This window comes from Periplaneta americana, chromosome 13, assembly GCF_040183065.1.
Source record: "Periplaneta americana isolate PAMFEO1 chromosome 13, P.americana_PAMFEO1_priV1, whole genome shotgun sequence".
NCBI lineage: Eukaryota > Metazoa > Arthropoda > Insecta > Blattodea > Blattidae > Periplaneta > Periplaneta americana.
In genome coordinates, this window is record NC_091129.1 from 52,225,494 (window position 1) to 52,240,888 (window position 15,395).

At 38.0% G+C, this 15,395-nt stretch overlaps 1 protein-coding gene across 5 annotated transcripts in view; it reads left to right on the plus strand.

Annotated features, from left to right (window-relative positions):
- LOC138711898 (facilitated trehalose transporter Tret1-like) overlaps positions 1–9,309 on the plus strand; it is a 209,773-nt gene extending 200,464 nt beyond the window's left edge. For 4 of the 5 annotated variants that reach the window (XM_069843184.1, XM_069843182.1, XM_069843183.1 and 1 more), the window contains one exon: positions 5,515–9,309. In XM_069843184.1, the coding sequence (XP_069699285.1) occupies positions 5,515–6,543 (1,029 nt within the window). In that variant the 3' untranslated portion in view covers positions 6,544–9,309. The remainder of the gene's footprint in view (positions 1–5,514) is intronic. The other variant, XM_069843180.1, reaches the window with a different exon arrangement.
- The last annotated feature ends 6,086 nt before the right edge of the window (positions 9,310–15,395 follow it).

The following is a 15,395-nucleotide window of genomic DNA, read 5'->3' on the forward strand; positions in this document are numbered from 1 at the left end:
TGACATACCGTGCACTGCCCAGTCTCTGAGCTGGGAACTGAATGTCTCCAGCCAGTGGGCAGCGCTGCACTAGTTGAAAGGAGAATAATTCTCTATTATCAGACTTTCCTTCCTAAAGCAATTAATATTCATACTCAAGAATATATTTTGCTTTAAGGTATGTAGATGTGACATCACTACAGCCTGGATGTTTAGGTATTTATAACACTTAAAATAGGCAAGCAAAAAGGTAAAACATTCAAAAATGAAAAATACACTAGAAATTTAAAAAAAGAAGTAGGCCTAATATATTTTAACACCGAATTTATATTATATTCGTGCAATAAACCTTATTATTCGTTTAACTTTACTACAAGATAAGTATTTAGATTTCTGATGTTAAATTTAACCTTCTATCGGTAAGAACAATAAATTTTCATCACAGCAAATCTCATATTTCACATATATATATATATATATATATATATATATATATATATATATATATATATATATATATATATATTTGTCTTGTCTAATATCTATTTTACCAAAGAAAAGCATAAAATGTAATATATTAAGTAGTTTAATATAACAAAACCTATTCTAAATTTTCAATTTAATTTTTCTCAAAATGCACTTTACCGAGTTACGCCTTTAGTCCATCAAGCTCTTCAATTTTAGAGACATTATAGACTGCAATTTTCAGTAATGGAATTTGGTTGGCAGGGAAGGGATTGTAAGCGTATTAGTAACTCCGTTTGAGTCACAAAGTAAGTTCCATAGAATTGTTATAAGAATAGGATATTCAGCAAACTCGCACATGTGGAAAGTAAATTGAAGACAATTAAATGTTGGTTGTTAAAATAACTTAAAATAGCATAATAAGTAATTTTTCTCTTACTTTTTAAATTGCAAAAATTACAGAAATAGGTAGGCTACTTATTCTTAAAACAGGCTGCGAGAACTTGTTTTATTTTTTTTTATTTTAGTAGGTTATTTTACGACGCTTTATCAATATCTTAGGTTATTTAACGTCTGAATGAGATGAAGGTGACAATGCCGGTGAAATGAGTCCGGAGTCCAACACCGAAAGTTACCCAGCATTTGCTCATATTGGGTTAAGGGAAAACCCCGGAAAAAACCTCAACCAGGTAACTTGTCCCAACCGGGAATCGAACCCGGGACACCTGGTTTCGCGGCTGGATGTGCTAACCGTTACTCCACATGTGTGGACAAGAGAACTTGTCAAAATGAAAACTAACATAAATACCTGGAAATGCATTTAAATCTAAGTGTATATATATATATTTATATATATATATATATATATATATATATATATATATATATATATTTGACGTAGGCTATGTCAACTCTGTATTAAAAGCCGTTTTTCCAGACATCCGGGCCCTAGATATCACTTTTCAAACACATTAAGACATTTCTCGTGGTGAATGAATAAGATATGTTTTTAATAGGTGCAATAATGGATTGCGGCTACAACGAGAAGTATAATTGTTTTAACTAATGAATATGATCAATTTCATTGTCTGTTCAATTATGGCTTCCTGATGAGTATCTATTGACTTTTTACTTGCATTAATAAAAGAGCAAGTTCTGTCGCAACATGCAGTTGTAGAGGACCGTTTTTGCAAAACTTGCTAACTGCAAAATTTGCAAAATTTGCAAAATTGAGACTTTGATGGATTCGTCAACATAAGGCAGGCATCTACATGATGTTAAAGGCGTCTTAGTAAAATTGGATTATTTTTCTTCATAATATTGTGTCAAAGTGTGATCGTTTTTTTCAAAACTTGCTTTCTGTTAAGTGAGAGTTACAGCAAAACTTGCATACTACTCCAATTAATTTCATTTCTATATTTTTTAGAATTATTTTGCGACTCAACAATGTATTTTGTAAGAAAAGTAATAGTATGATACGTGTGTGTGAGAAGTCTACCTTGGAAATAACAAATTTGTCCCGTATTAATCTTGCTCTTATTGCAAACTTTTTAAATACTGGTTCATCACTTAAAGAGAAGAGGGGAGAATCTCGACAAACCCCTGCATAAGAAGAACTCACAGATGATATTATGAAACGTGTTCAGAAGTACAAAATATAGAGAAATGCATTAGAATAAGAATAAATGCACACGATCATATTTGCCACCTGAACTCAATATCAGTGTTATGCATTTCGCTTCTATAGGGAGCAAGAATAAGAATGAAGACATAAGTCCTCCCTTTCTAAATTCAAAACAGTATGTTATAGTAAATTCATTTTAGTTTTCGGAAACACTCATTCTGACATCTGCTCAACATATAAGTCACTTCAGTTGACATCAAAATCTGCAAGTGATCTGGAAAAAAAATAAATAATAAGTATTTTCTTGAATACCGTTTGCACAAAGCAAGAGCTAACAGATTTTTTTCAGATTATGAAGGATAGTGATGAATCGTGTATAGAATCGTGTGTATATATATATATATATATATATATATATATATATATATATATACATATATATCTGTCTGTGTGTGTTTTTTTTTTATTATTAACTCCATGCCCCATTACTTAGTAATACTACATGCTTTGTAATTTCAATTCATCAGTTTACAGTACCTAACGTATTATATTGTACAAGTGTTTAGCTATAAATTTCATACATACTATGATATCGTATAATATAATATTTTAATTGCAATCTGTCATGATTAATTGGCATATTATTGTAGATCATTGAAGTTTATCGAGCTGATGAAACGGACGAATATTTGCAGATACTTGCTAACTAGTTTGTCATGGGTCGTAGGCCAATCTCCGCCAATGTTTGTTATTCTTTTACTCATTTCCTTTCTTTCTTTATATAATTTTTTGCATTGGAATACGACGTGATCTGCAGTTTGTTCTTCTTCTCCACAAGGACATATCGGGTTGTTTGAAAGTCTAAATCTGTGAAGGTATGCCCTCAGCTTTCCATGGCCAGTTACTATTGCTGTGAATTCTGGGAAGAAGGGAATTTTCTGTCGTAGTCTATTCTTCACTGATGGGAAGTAAGCCTTACTTATTGCTCCATTACTTGAGTCTGTCCATTGTTGCTGCCACATTTCGATTCCTTTTTCTTTTTCCTTGTTTTCGGTACTCTGTCGTAAACGATTTCCCGGTCTTCTGCTGCTGCTTGCTTTGCAAGTCTATCTGCTATTTCATTCCTCTCTATTCCTGAATGTCCTTTAATCCAGCCGAAATGTAATTTTCAATTCGAACGTGCCAAATTAATTAGTTTTGTTTTAATAAGTTCTATTAATCGATTTCTTTTGTAGTTGTTTTTCAATAAATCTAAAGTAATTTTACTATCCGTATATAAAGCAACAGATATGTCGTTGTCTTCGTTCTTAATTTCTTCTATTTTTTCCAGTATTTTTAATATTGCGATTTGTTCCGCTTGATTGTTGGAACACTGGCTATTGAGTTTGAATTTTAGTTCGCTTGTTACAGTGCCATTTTCGTATATAATTCCTGCTGCACCGACGTTGTCTAAGGATTTACTGCCGTCTGTGTAAGCCTCAATTGTATACTTAATACCATTTTCCACTTCACGAATTTCAGGAATTTCTGAAGGATGTCGCCAAAATTTTAATTCCAGGGGTGCATCGTATTTTACATTGTGAACTTTCGTTGCAATGTAGGTTTGTACTGTTTGTTCTATGAGTATATTGATTGGTAGTACTCCAGCTATGATACATGAGGCGTCGTAAGAGATTGTCCGGTAAGCTTTGGCAATTTTTATATTAATGAGTCTTTGTAATCTCCTGTATTTTGCGATATTCTTCTTTCTTCGTATTGCTCCTATCCATACCGGAGCTCCATACGTCATAACTGGGAGTAAAGCTCCTTCATAGATTGTTCTCAATGCTTTATAATCTAAACCCCATTGCAGTTTGGCTGTTCAGGCTAGCATATTGACAAGAGGGATTGATTTTTGTACGGTATGATCTATATGTGCCGGGAAGTTAAATTTACTGTCCAGGTATATTCCCAAGTATTTAATTTCTTCAGTTTGGTCCAGCCGTTTGTGATTCAGATAGATGTTGACATCCCTCTCATCATTTCGTTTCCTCGTTATGAATAAAACTTTGGATTGTGTGTGTGTATGTGTGTGTGTGTGTGTGTGTGTGTGTGTGTGTGTGTGTGTGACTCGCAACAGAATCAGCCACTGCTGAAAGTTTCTATTGGTGAAGCTTTCTATTTCAGGCAAGCTTGGCTCTACAGTATTTTTATAATTATAAATATAAAGCCAATGGTAAAGTTCATATAAACTTTTATACCTCGTTAAAGACTCAGTCTGCAAGAGTTGCAAATGAAATGTGTTCTACTATAAAGAGATTATCTTCAACAACTTGAAACAAATTTAAAGAAAGGAAGGGAAAAAATAATTGACTCTTCGTTTGTTTTCAGACTCATGCATGTCACAAAATAAAAAATAGTATAATGTTGGCAACTGTAGCACGATTTTAGAGAAATCCAGTGTTTTTTTAGAAGCCCACCATTTTCCCCATAAATGAGCATAGTTTTACGCTTTCAGCCTGGGTGTTGGGAAATGAAAAGAAGTACAGACAGAAAAAAGACTATTCTCCAACAAACTATTACGACATTTTGAGGAATCATGATGTTGTGAAATTATTAGGAGGAGATTTGAAAATAAAATTCTCCTTCAAAAGTTTAAAGATATGAGTGATAAAGTATGCTAAAAACATGTAATTATTTCAATAAAGAATACTTCTACTGGACTGTAACAGACATGGAAATTCTCAGACTTAGAAAAAATCCTTCAGGACTATAGGTGATGCTGTTATACTGAAACATCAAAATCATCAACAAAAGAAGAGTGAAAATATTACGAAAATGATGTCTTATTTGGAGATTCCAGGGAGTGTTAAATGTTTCTATGAAGTCTTTCAAGAAAACAGAGAAAGTGAAAAAACAATGTTTCATCTATTGTTGAGGACTCAGATATAGGAAAAACTAAATGATTTAGTGCACTGTGTGCCAGTCTATGATTTTACAACATTTACAGAGAGTGGGCTACTAATATCAGCCATTTGGTGTGGTCTTACCAAGTTTATTATTTAAAATATTATTTTTAATTGCTCATAAACTTACTTGTGGTTAACAACAATTTGTTCAAAATTATGCAAAATAATAATATAACAATCCAAATGAATAATTTTATATGTTTGCGTTCATTAATGTTACAGTTCTGAAGTTTATTATAATGTTAAGTGTTGTCTTACTGTAAGTTCTAGAAAGCGAGTTTTGAAAAAATTGTCAAAATAAAAAAGTTTAATAAAAAAGTACCTCTAAATTAAAGTTAATTACAAAATAACCTGTTAGTAGACCTCTGACGCTGTAATTGATAAAATGTAAATCACAATTTGCACCTATAACCTACTTGTCTCCATTCAGTTTTTTGTCTCTACTGTAAAATTCAGTTTTTTCAGTTAGCAAGTTTTGAAAAAACGGTCCTCTTACAGGTGTACATGGCTGAGGCGGCGGACCAGGCACTGCGCGGCATGCTGGTCACCTGGCCCTCCATCTTCATGGCGCTAGGCATGATGCTCGTCTACTTGCTGGGTTTCTGTTTCCCGGATGATTGGCGACTCGTCGCAGCGCTGTGCGGTATCTTTCCCCTGCTGTCGGCCGCGGTTTGCTGGCTGCTTCCCGAGAGCCCGGTATGGCTCACAAGTCGCGGTCGCGTACTTGAAGCCGAGACTAGCCTGCGCAGATTGCGCGGATTGGGCGCACGTGACGAGTTGCCGCGCCGCGAGCTAGACACACTGGTCGCCAAGCCCCCGACCGCCTGGAGCGCTCTGTCGCCGGGCGCCGTGCTGCGCCCCGAGGTGTGGAAGCCCCTGGTGATCATGAATGGATTCTTCGCGTTCCAGCAGCTGGCCGGCGTCTTCGTCGTCGTGTTCTACGCCGTGGACGTGGCTCGCGAGGCCGGAGTCGCGTCTGATGGATACCTGGTGTCCGTGATGATTGGCGCCACACGTCTCGTTGTCACCGTCGTCGTGAGCTATGCGTCGCGGCGCGTGGGACGCCGGCCCCTGGCCTTGACGTCAGGCGTGGGTATGGCGCTGTGCATGGGTGCGTTGGCCGGCTTCCTGTTCCTCTCGCCGGACACGCGGACGTCGCTGGACTGGCTGCCCGCTACCGCCCTCGTGCTGTACATTCTCACCAGCACGCTGGGCTTCCTCACACTACCCTTTGCCATGATTGGCGAGGTGTTCCCGGCACGAGTGCGCGGCCTGGCTAGCGGCGTCACCACCTGCCTGGCCTATCTGTGCAGCTTCTGCATGATCAAAGCCTATCCGCTCATGAAGCGCTCTCTGGAACGCAGTGGCGTCTTCTGCTTCTTCGGAGCTGCGGCATTGTTGGGTACCGCGTTCGTGTGGTGGTGCCTACCCGAGACGCAAGGAAAGACCCTCGAGCAGGTGGAAGATTATTTTGTGGGCAGACGACGCAGTTCGACGTCTGAAGCGTCTGAGATGGCGCCACGTTGAGGTCTCCAGGTTTATTGCGAAGTTGAAATTCGAAACCAACAGCGTACAAACGACTGCAACTCGAATGAGACGATGCGGTCTTATAATACGATATTCTTTATTCTTTCCACATTTTGAACCAATTTATAACAAGGACTGTAAAATGTTATGAAGTTCCTGTCTTGACAGATGTGGCAATTCAAGGCTTCCTTAGAAGTATACAAGTAATGAGTACTGAACTGGAAAAATGGATAGTTATTTTAGTGTAAAGGAAGGGCTGCCAGAAGAAAATTTTCGATTCTTTCGAGAAATGTATTTATGAAATCAGTATTAAAATTTTGCTGAGTAAGAAACTGACATCTTAGCAAATGAATCACTTGCAAAATACATATATTTAACTACGCTTAAATGGGAAAAATAAATGCAAGTAAAGATTGTCACAATTCTCATTGTCAGTATCTTGAGATTTAATTTCCTGTAAGTTTTTCAGAGATATTTTAATAAATGATTGTTATTTAAGTAAATTAAAATTTAATATCGATGGCTAAGACGTGATACCTAATATCTGTTTGCAAATGAACCAGAAAACTGTTAAAAAGCAATCTCTCAAAATATAAAAACCTTTTATACGAGGCACGTCCAGGAAGTACGTTTGCCTGGGGATGTTTATAGAAGGATCATTCCATACAAAATTTTAAAATTTGTAACGTCAAGTTCTGGATTTTTTTCAATATTCTAGTAAATGAATGTCATAATAATAAATAGTTAAATGGCCTAATATGAATTTCATATCATCAATGCTTGAAAAGTAATGAAGGCTCAAATATTCGGGGAGTTGATATGTAGACTATTGTTAAAAATATTAAAATGACATCCTTAATTGTATCAACATAAAAATTGTGCCAATACAATGATGACTCTATATATTTAAACTTACTTCTGAGTTATTATGGATTTTTACTTCGAGCATGTATTGAAACTAAAAGTAAAATAAAGAAATGGTAATATTTTAAAATCGAATATTTTATTGACCATGCTCTATTTTTTACGGTGAGATAAACAATTTCTTAATCTATTACAAAAATTTTATGATGGGATCTCTGATACTTTGGGAAATATTAAATAAACCAGAATTGCAAATGTTGCCATTAAGGATCAAAGTCGCGTGCAGTGTATTACGTCACGCGCTCATACCAGACATCGACACTCGCGCTTCGCGATCGATATGACAAATGCTAGATGTTGCGACATCCGCTCAACTGTACGCTAATAGATTTCACATCAGAGTGTTTTTTTTTCCCCCTGTTATAATCTCAGTGCAACTTTTTCCCTTCGGTTTAGAGGGTGATTCTGTTCTGTTCTGTTATTGTAATTTTTTCCCTTCAGTTTAGAAGGCGATTTTGATTTGTTCTGTCATTGTAAGTTGTAATTGTTCAATATGCGTAATTAAAGACGAAAAGTTGGCGTCATCTGTGGTGTTGTAACACTTTCGGACTTTAAAAACATTCGTCACAAGTCTGTAAAAGAAAAGTGACAAGTAGCATGTGTAAAAGGGTCCCGCATTTAGTGGTAGGTGATGCTATTTGAGAACGCTTTTTCCATAAGGTTTCAAAAATTGAAATAATTAGTGAAGTTGCTGGGACTGAAAGTAAGGTCGACAAATCTACAAGCGAAAAAGAATGTTTACAAACAGAGGCGGGAAATTCAAAGAGTGAAGAAGCATATGCTCCTGAACGTAAGGAACTATAAATGTATCTATGAGAAATCTATCAGAAATATTGACGTCATTGTTACAGAGAAATTTAGTAGAAATTTAGTACAAGGAATGGACGACAACTGACAGGGCCAATATGATTTTAGTGAAAAGTGACTGTGTAAATGTCATTAATAACTTCATTGGTTGGCTTAAAAAATTCAAGATATTGTACACAACTTCATTGCAAAGTCCCAAGCAAATTATTTAAAGTAGCTGAAAAATGAAATAAAGCCCGGTGAGTTCATTATCATCGGTGATTTTTCAGATAATTACAGTTTCATTATTCAGGATGCTACGCAAGGTCATCACTGGAGTACTTCTCAAGCAACAATACACCCATTTACAGTATATTACAGAAATTCAGTTTGTGGTAATTTAGAAAACCTTTGTTTTTCAACAATTTCGGAATGCTTTGTTCACGATAGTGCAACAGTTCATGCATGTTTTTAAAGGAAAATGATAGAACATCTGAAACAAACACATACCGAAATACCTAAAATATATTTCAGTGATGGAGCAGCTAGCGAATCCAAGAACGAAATAACTCCGTTAATCTACTCAATCATGAACACGATTTTCAAATACCTGCGGAGTGGTATTTCTTTGGAACTAGTCACGGTAAAAGGCCCAGTGACAGTGTAAGGGGTACAATCAAGCGAATCTCTGCAAAAGCCAGGAACTCTAATTTCAACTCCTAAAGGACTGTATGATTGGTCAAAATGCAATATACAGGTAATTATTGTGTCATTCACATCCATTGAAAAACATGAAGAAGTAGTTACAAAATCAAAGATTTGCCGGCCTCAAGACTGTTCCCTCAAGACTGTGTGGTTCCAGTTAATGGAAAGTTAGCAATAAAAAACTATTCTGTTTCATCAGAAGTACCGGAACTAGTTGAAATCAGACGTGTGACGCGCACCGGTCGTCAATGCGGAAACGCTTCTCGCAGTGACCAGCAACAGTGATGGCGCATGGCACAGCGGCATAGATCACCCTTTACACAGCGAGTTGTTTTAATTTATAACTTCCTTATTTTTTAAGATCCCATTTGAAAATGCTCAGTAAATTGTCATTTATTTTTTTCATGCGAATTGAAGTATTCGATTTTATGTAATGGCGTTTTTTTAAATATAATTTTTAATTTCTTTAAACACAATTTTCAGAGCTGCACTGAATTATAGTATCGTAATAACCTATTTTGTAAGCTATCTAACGATATCTTTAAAAAAATTTTGTAATTATTCTTATGGTCAGAAAACAAATTTAAAATAGAGCTATGTGCTCAAATAAAAATATTTTAACTGCCCATTACATTTAAACGGTAGCTTTCGCAAACATAATTTTGTACATAATTAATATGTACGACATAAAGAGTTGAGTGTACAATTTGTAACAAATTTGGAGATATGAATGTTTTTCGTCATACTGTTTTGCATGGAATTACCCAGAAAGAAAAGACGATTTCATGGAGAGATTTATTGGAACAGATACAGCAATAATTATTGTTGAGCTATTTTTCAACATATTCTGCACCGGAATTTAGAAATTTGCCAAACTGTGGGATCAACAGAGAGGTGCTCACAGCTGTAACACACTGGTTCCGGTCCCAGGTGGCAGACTTTACGACACAGGGATACAAAAGTTGATCCCACGGTATGAAAAATGTCTCAATTCCAGTGGGGAATATGTTAAAATATAGCTTAACAATTCCTGTATCTGTTCCAAAAATCTTTCACTGAAATTGAGTTTTCTTTCTGTAAACGGCCCGTGGGAAACTTATTTTATGGAGCACTCGTGTATATTTCTGCTTTCCATGATCTTTTATTCGAAGATAGAATATTAGTTAATTATCCAATTTTGTGAACCTAGTAATAACGTAGTTATTCTAAATAATAATGTAGTTAAACTAAATTGTTATATTTATTGTAACACTTCTAGCCATTGATATATTTTCCGTCGGGTGCATTCTTTTTTACTACACAAAATGCGTGTGATCAATCAATTTCCTTCTAGTGTACGTGTGTAGTGAACTACAAAACTATGTAACTGTTATAGCTCAACAGGACAGAATATCGACTACTAAAGTAAAATGCAATCAACATAGAAACATGTAGTCGTCTTGTAAGGTTTAATAATTTGCTCCATAGAATGAGCCATGGCCGCTGTTGTCAGCATCATTCTCACAATTTCATTATTGGCACGACGCAGAAGATTAAGGAGTCATCAAATGTTCAAGCGCTCCATAATATCACACGAACCATCTGCTTACTGTACTCCAAACGGCAAGTAACCATATTTCAGAAAAGAAAAGGGATGTCCTTGCTAAACTTAAAGAGAGCATAGGCAAAGACTGTTCAATGGAAGGGGCAAACATATCACTGGATTTTGGGAAGTCCACTGATGGAAAATACAAGTTCTCTGCTATGGTAACAAATAATATTAGAGGAGAAAAATTCGCTCCAGCACCGGGGATCGAACCCGTGTCTTTGTTCTACGTACCAAGTGCTCTCATCATTGAGCTGCATCGAAGTCATACCCACAGCACTGGATCGAACTCCCCTCCTCCAGTGTTTTTTTCTTTGTGGCCTGACTCCAAGTTGGGCATGTATGTTAACATTTTATATTAAGTCAACTGTCATTATACAAGGAGCGCACTCAGTTGGGTGACTTGGTGGTCTGGATTCCACAGTAATATGCACAGTAATCTGTACAGAAATGTGCACTGTTGCTAGAACAATCTACGTAAAGATTATTATTTGTTGGTCCTACAGAATATATCTGTTATGGTAACAATTAATATTAGAGGAGAAAAAATCGATCCGGTGCTGTGGGTTCGACTTCGGCATAGCTCAATGGTGAGAGCGCTTGGTACGTAGAATCAAGGACCCAGGTTCGATCCTCGGCGCCAGAGCGAATTTTTCTCTTCTAATATTGTTACCATAACAGATATATCCTGTAGGACCAAAAAATAATAATCTTTATGTAGTGCATATTTCTGTACAGATTACTGTGCATATTAATGTGGAATCTCGGCCACCATATCACTCAACTGAGTGCGCTCCTTGTACAATGGCAGTTGACTTAATATAAAATGTCAACATACATGCCCAGCTTGGAGTTAGGCCAAAAAGGAGAAAACACTGGAGGAAGGGATTTCGATCCGATGCTATGGGTTGGACTTCGGCGTAGCTCGATAGTGAGAGCGTTTGGTATGTAGAAGCAAGGATCTGGGTTCGATCCCCGACGCCGGAGCGAATTTTTCTCCTCTAATATTAATTGTTACCATAACAGATATATTCTGTAGGACCAAAAAATAATAATCTTTACGTAGACTCTGCTATGGTGTTCGGATTATAAAGGAATATCCCTGTGCTCTGTGATTCTTTGATAGCGCATGCTGTTATTTCTCTTCTGTTCCAAGCCATGGTAAATATCTCGCCAAACACGATTTTTTTAAACGTGGCACCACATTGATTGTGAATATGGAAGGTGGCCGCTTCAGGGTAAAAGCTTTCTTCGGATTGAAAACTGCCTTCGGCTATCTAACTACGATTTGTGATGCCTGATACGAGACAAAGTGGCTTTATATCGTGAACTCTGCAAAACTAAGAGCCTAGAATCAAGAAATACTTTCTTTTAACTCAACCGAGCGAGGTGGCTCATACGTTAATGGGACTCTCATTCGGGAGGTACATGGTTCGAATTCCCGGACCGACCAGCCTGACTGGCTTTTCCGTAGTTTTCCAGTTACTAAGGCAAATGCCGGATTGGGAATTTCATTGCTGTGGTTTACTTCCTCCTCTTCCCTATAGAAAAAGAATTTACATTTTATTACATATCATTCATCTTAATCTCATTCCATAGATATATTCAGGTCATGACGCATATCTTCTTCCGCTAGCAGGAGGGGCATCCTCTCCGAAACCGTATCTGGGTTCTGAGACTTTCGAAATATCTCTGTCAGGATTCATTCCAATGGCGCTTAGATACCTTAGAAGAGCTGTCAAATGGATCCTGTGCAATTTGGTCACTATGGAGGTATGAACTTAAGGCAGAGGAGTGTATGAGATCCGTTGGTTGAGCCGGTTGACTGGTACACCTCACTATCATTCATCCCATAATTCGGGGTGTACAATAGGCCACTGTCGAGCCGACGTGCTGAAGAGTAGTCCCAAACCTGCCCCTAGCCACTCAATACTACTACTACTACTACTTCCTTCAACTTTGTTGCATTAAAAATACTAAATCCATAATAAGATATCATCACCATTAAAACTGTGGCGTTGGAGTTTAACGCCACTTGTTTTTCTTTTGTTTTTCTACGTTTCCCCCCTTTTCTGACCTAGATGGCATTGCTGGATGTTTATTATCTTTGTACTGCCTTTTTTTGTGGCCTGATAAGAGACTAGGTTCTTCTGATTCTTGATTCGTCGCTTGTTGTTCCATTCTTTCCTTCTGTTTGGTTATTTTGTATTTCGGCCGTTGACCTTTTCGAGAATTTTTCGCGTGGAATTTAGGCTCGTGTACTAGGGAACTGGAAGGGTCATTCGTTGAAGAGCCAGCGGTCTGTGAGGTACACGAAAGTAGTTAGAGAGTTGTTGAGGAGCTGGTGCACCGTGAGGAACATGGCGGTAATTGGGAAAGATTCGTCGAGAATCGAGTGCACTGTCAGTAAGACGGCGAAAATTGGTTAGCTTTCGTCGAGGAACTATTCAATGTGAGGTACTCGGCAGTTCTTGATAGTTTTTTTAAGCCAGTGTACAGTTAGGTAAGTCTGAGTAGTCAAATGCGGATGGACTTCCCATGGAGCTACGGCGAATGATTCTGAGTTTTTGTTGAGAAGCCAGCGCATGGATAACAACTATGTAACAAAAGTATGGACACTTATTATGGAGCGAGCGGAGACTTATTGAGACGAGAGTGGTGTGAGTAGCTTGGGACTTATGCTGAAGCGAAACTATGCAGTTATTGTCTAGTTCTAGTACATATTGCTTACAGTGTGCTCAATTACTGGGGAGGCAGTTGGTATAGTCAATTACCGTGTATTATCTGTGCTTTTCGAACTGACGGATCAAGGTAACGTACAAATGTACAAAAGTACAAACCACCCACAAGTCACTGAACTGAATCACTGGTAATTCCAGCTGTCCCAGCTGACTTTAGTTGAGGAGAATGGTTCAGGAATTGGGTAAGCATACGTGGCAACTGACATCCATTGCTTGACCTTGAGCCGCCAGTTCGAAATGCACAGATAGTATTATGTTCTGTTTGTTGTGTGTTCAGTTACTGCGGAGATAGTTGAAAACGAGTCATTGTGAAGCCAGTGAGAGTTAGTTATGGAGTCGATGATAGTCAGTTATTAATCGGTTCTGTACTACAGTATGTTTTCGGCATTGAGTAATGACAGACTCTGCAAACAGTTATCTTCTTGTGCACTCAGTAGAGTGTAGTATTACTCAGTGGGATTGAGTTATTTTCCAAAGATCACGGAGCGACTTGAACAGTGGATAAGTCACCGGCGTGGCTCAGTCGGTTAAGACGCTTGCCTGCCGGTCTGAAGTTGCACTCGGGCGCGGGTTCAATCCCCGCTTGCGCTAATTACCTGGTTGGTTTTTTCCGAGGTCTTCCCCAACCGTAAGATGAATGCCAGGTAATCTATGGCGAATCCTCGGCCTCATCTCGCCAAATACCATCTCGCTATCACCAATCCCATCGACGCTATATAACCTAGTAGTTGATACAGCGTCGTTAAATAACCAACTAAAAAAATAGACAGTGGATATGGGATGCTACGATTAGCGGTCTTGGTGCTATCTGTGAAGAGTGACCAGGGATTGTGGCATTCTCTGTGGAGAACGAGTAGCGGTCTTGAAGCTGCCGAGGAGAACCAGGGATAGTGACTCGCCCTGTGAAGACCCAGTAGCGATCGTGAAGTGGCTGAGGAGACAAGAGTCTAGCGCCTAGCTCCTGCGATATTACTATGGCTCCAAGGACAAGAATATCACGAATAAGACAAATGTCTCCGAACGAATGTTACCGACAGTTTGTGGTAGTTTTATTGCTTCGCTCCTCTAAAACATCGTCTTGTTGCAGCGGTCGTCAGCACAGAGCACCCTGAGACTAGCGTCTCTTACCCGCGGAGAACACAGTGCACCATGGTGCACTCGTAGCTGCTAGCGGGTATGCTCTCTACCTCTTCCTGCTGCACGTCGGAGCACACGGGACGACTTCGCTTACCCTTTGCACATTTCAGCGAGTGCTGACGACCACTGTCTTATTATTTCGCGCTTCTAGAACATCGTAATGTGTTGTTTTCTGCAGTGTTTTAGTAAAATAGTACATGTGTTGTAAATATATAAATCCTTTGTTGTTTTATATAGCCTACAAGTGTTTATGTCTCGAACAGTTCGCGGTAGTCTTATTATTGCTTCGCGCCTGTAAAACATAGTGGTTTGTTGTTTTCAGCAGTGATTTAGTAGATATTACGTGTGTTGTAAATATATGTGTTTGTTGTTTTATAATAGTCTATAAGTGTTTAGATGCCAATATTACGATAATTATTAACATGCCTTAGCAATGTATCTGTTCGGAATGTGGGAATAGCTATGACTGTAACAAAAACCTTAGGAAACACCTGTCAAAAGAACCCTCTGCTAAATTAAGTGATATAGCTCCGCTAAAGTCCTTTGGGGACAAGTGTAAAAGTTGCGATAAACAGTTTAATAATCAGTACTCTTTAAAATACCATGAACGGAAATTTCACGGGGCTGCATACTTTCATGAAAACACATTGAAATGTGCTCTGTGCGCTTTCACAACTGCTGTGCTGAAAATTTTACATGAACACTTGGAATTAGAACACAGTGTTTCAATTAAACCAGAACATCAGGAGTTTTCGTTAATAGAAAGTTTTTTTGGAATTGAAAGATGATGTTAAAAAGTAAACATTGTCAAAGTACGTAAAAAAACGTGGTTCACACCGTGGAGCTGACAATACAACCAGACATTATTATGCCTGTCATCGATCGGGATATTTCTGCTCTGATAGTAGGGGATTAGGCACACGAAAACGCAGGGAACCAATAAGATAAATGATATCTGCCCTGCGGGCATGAAG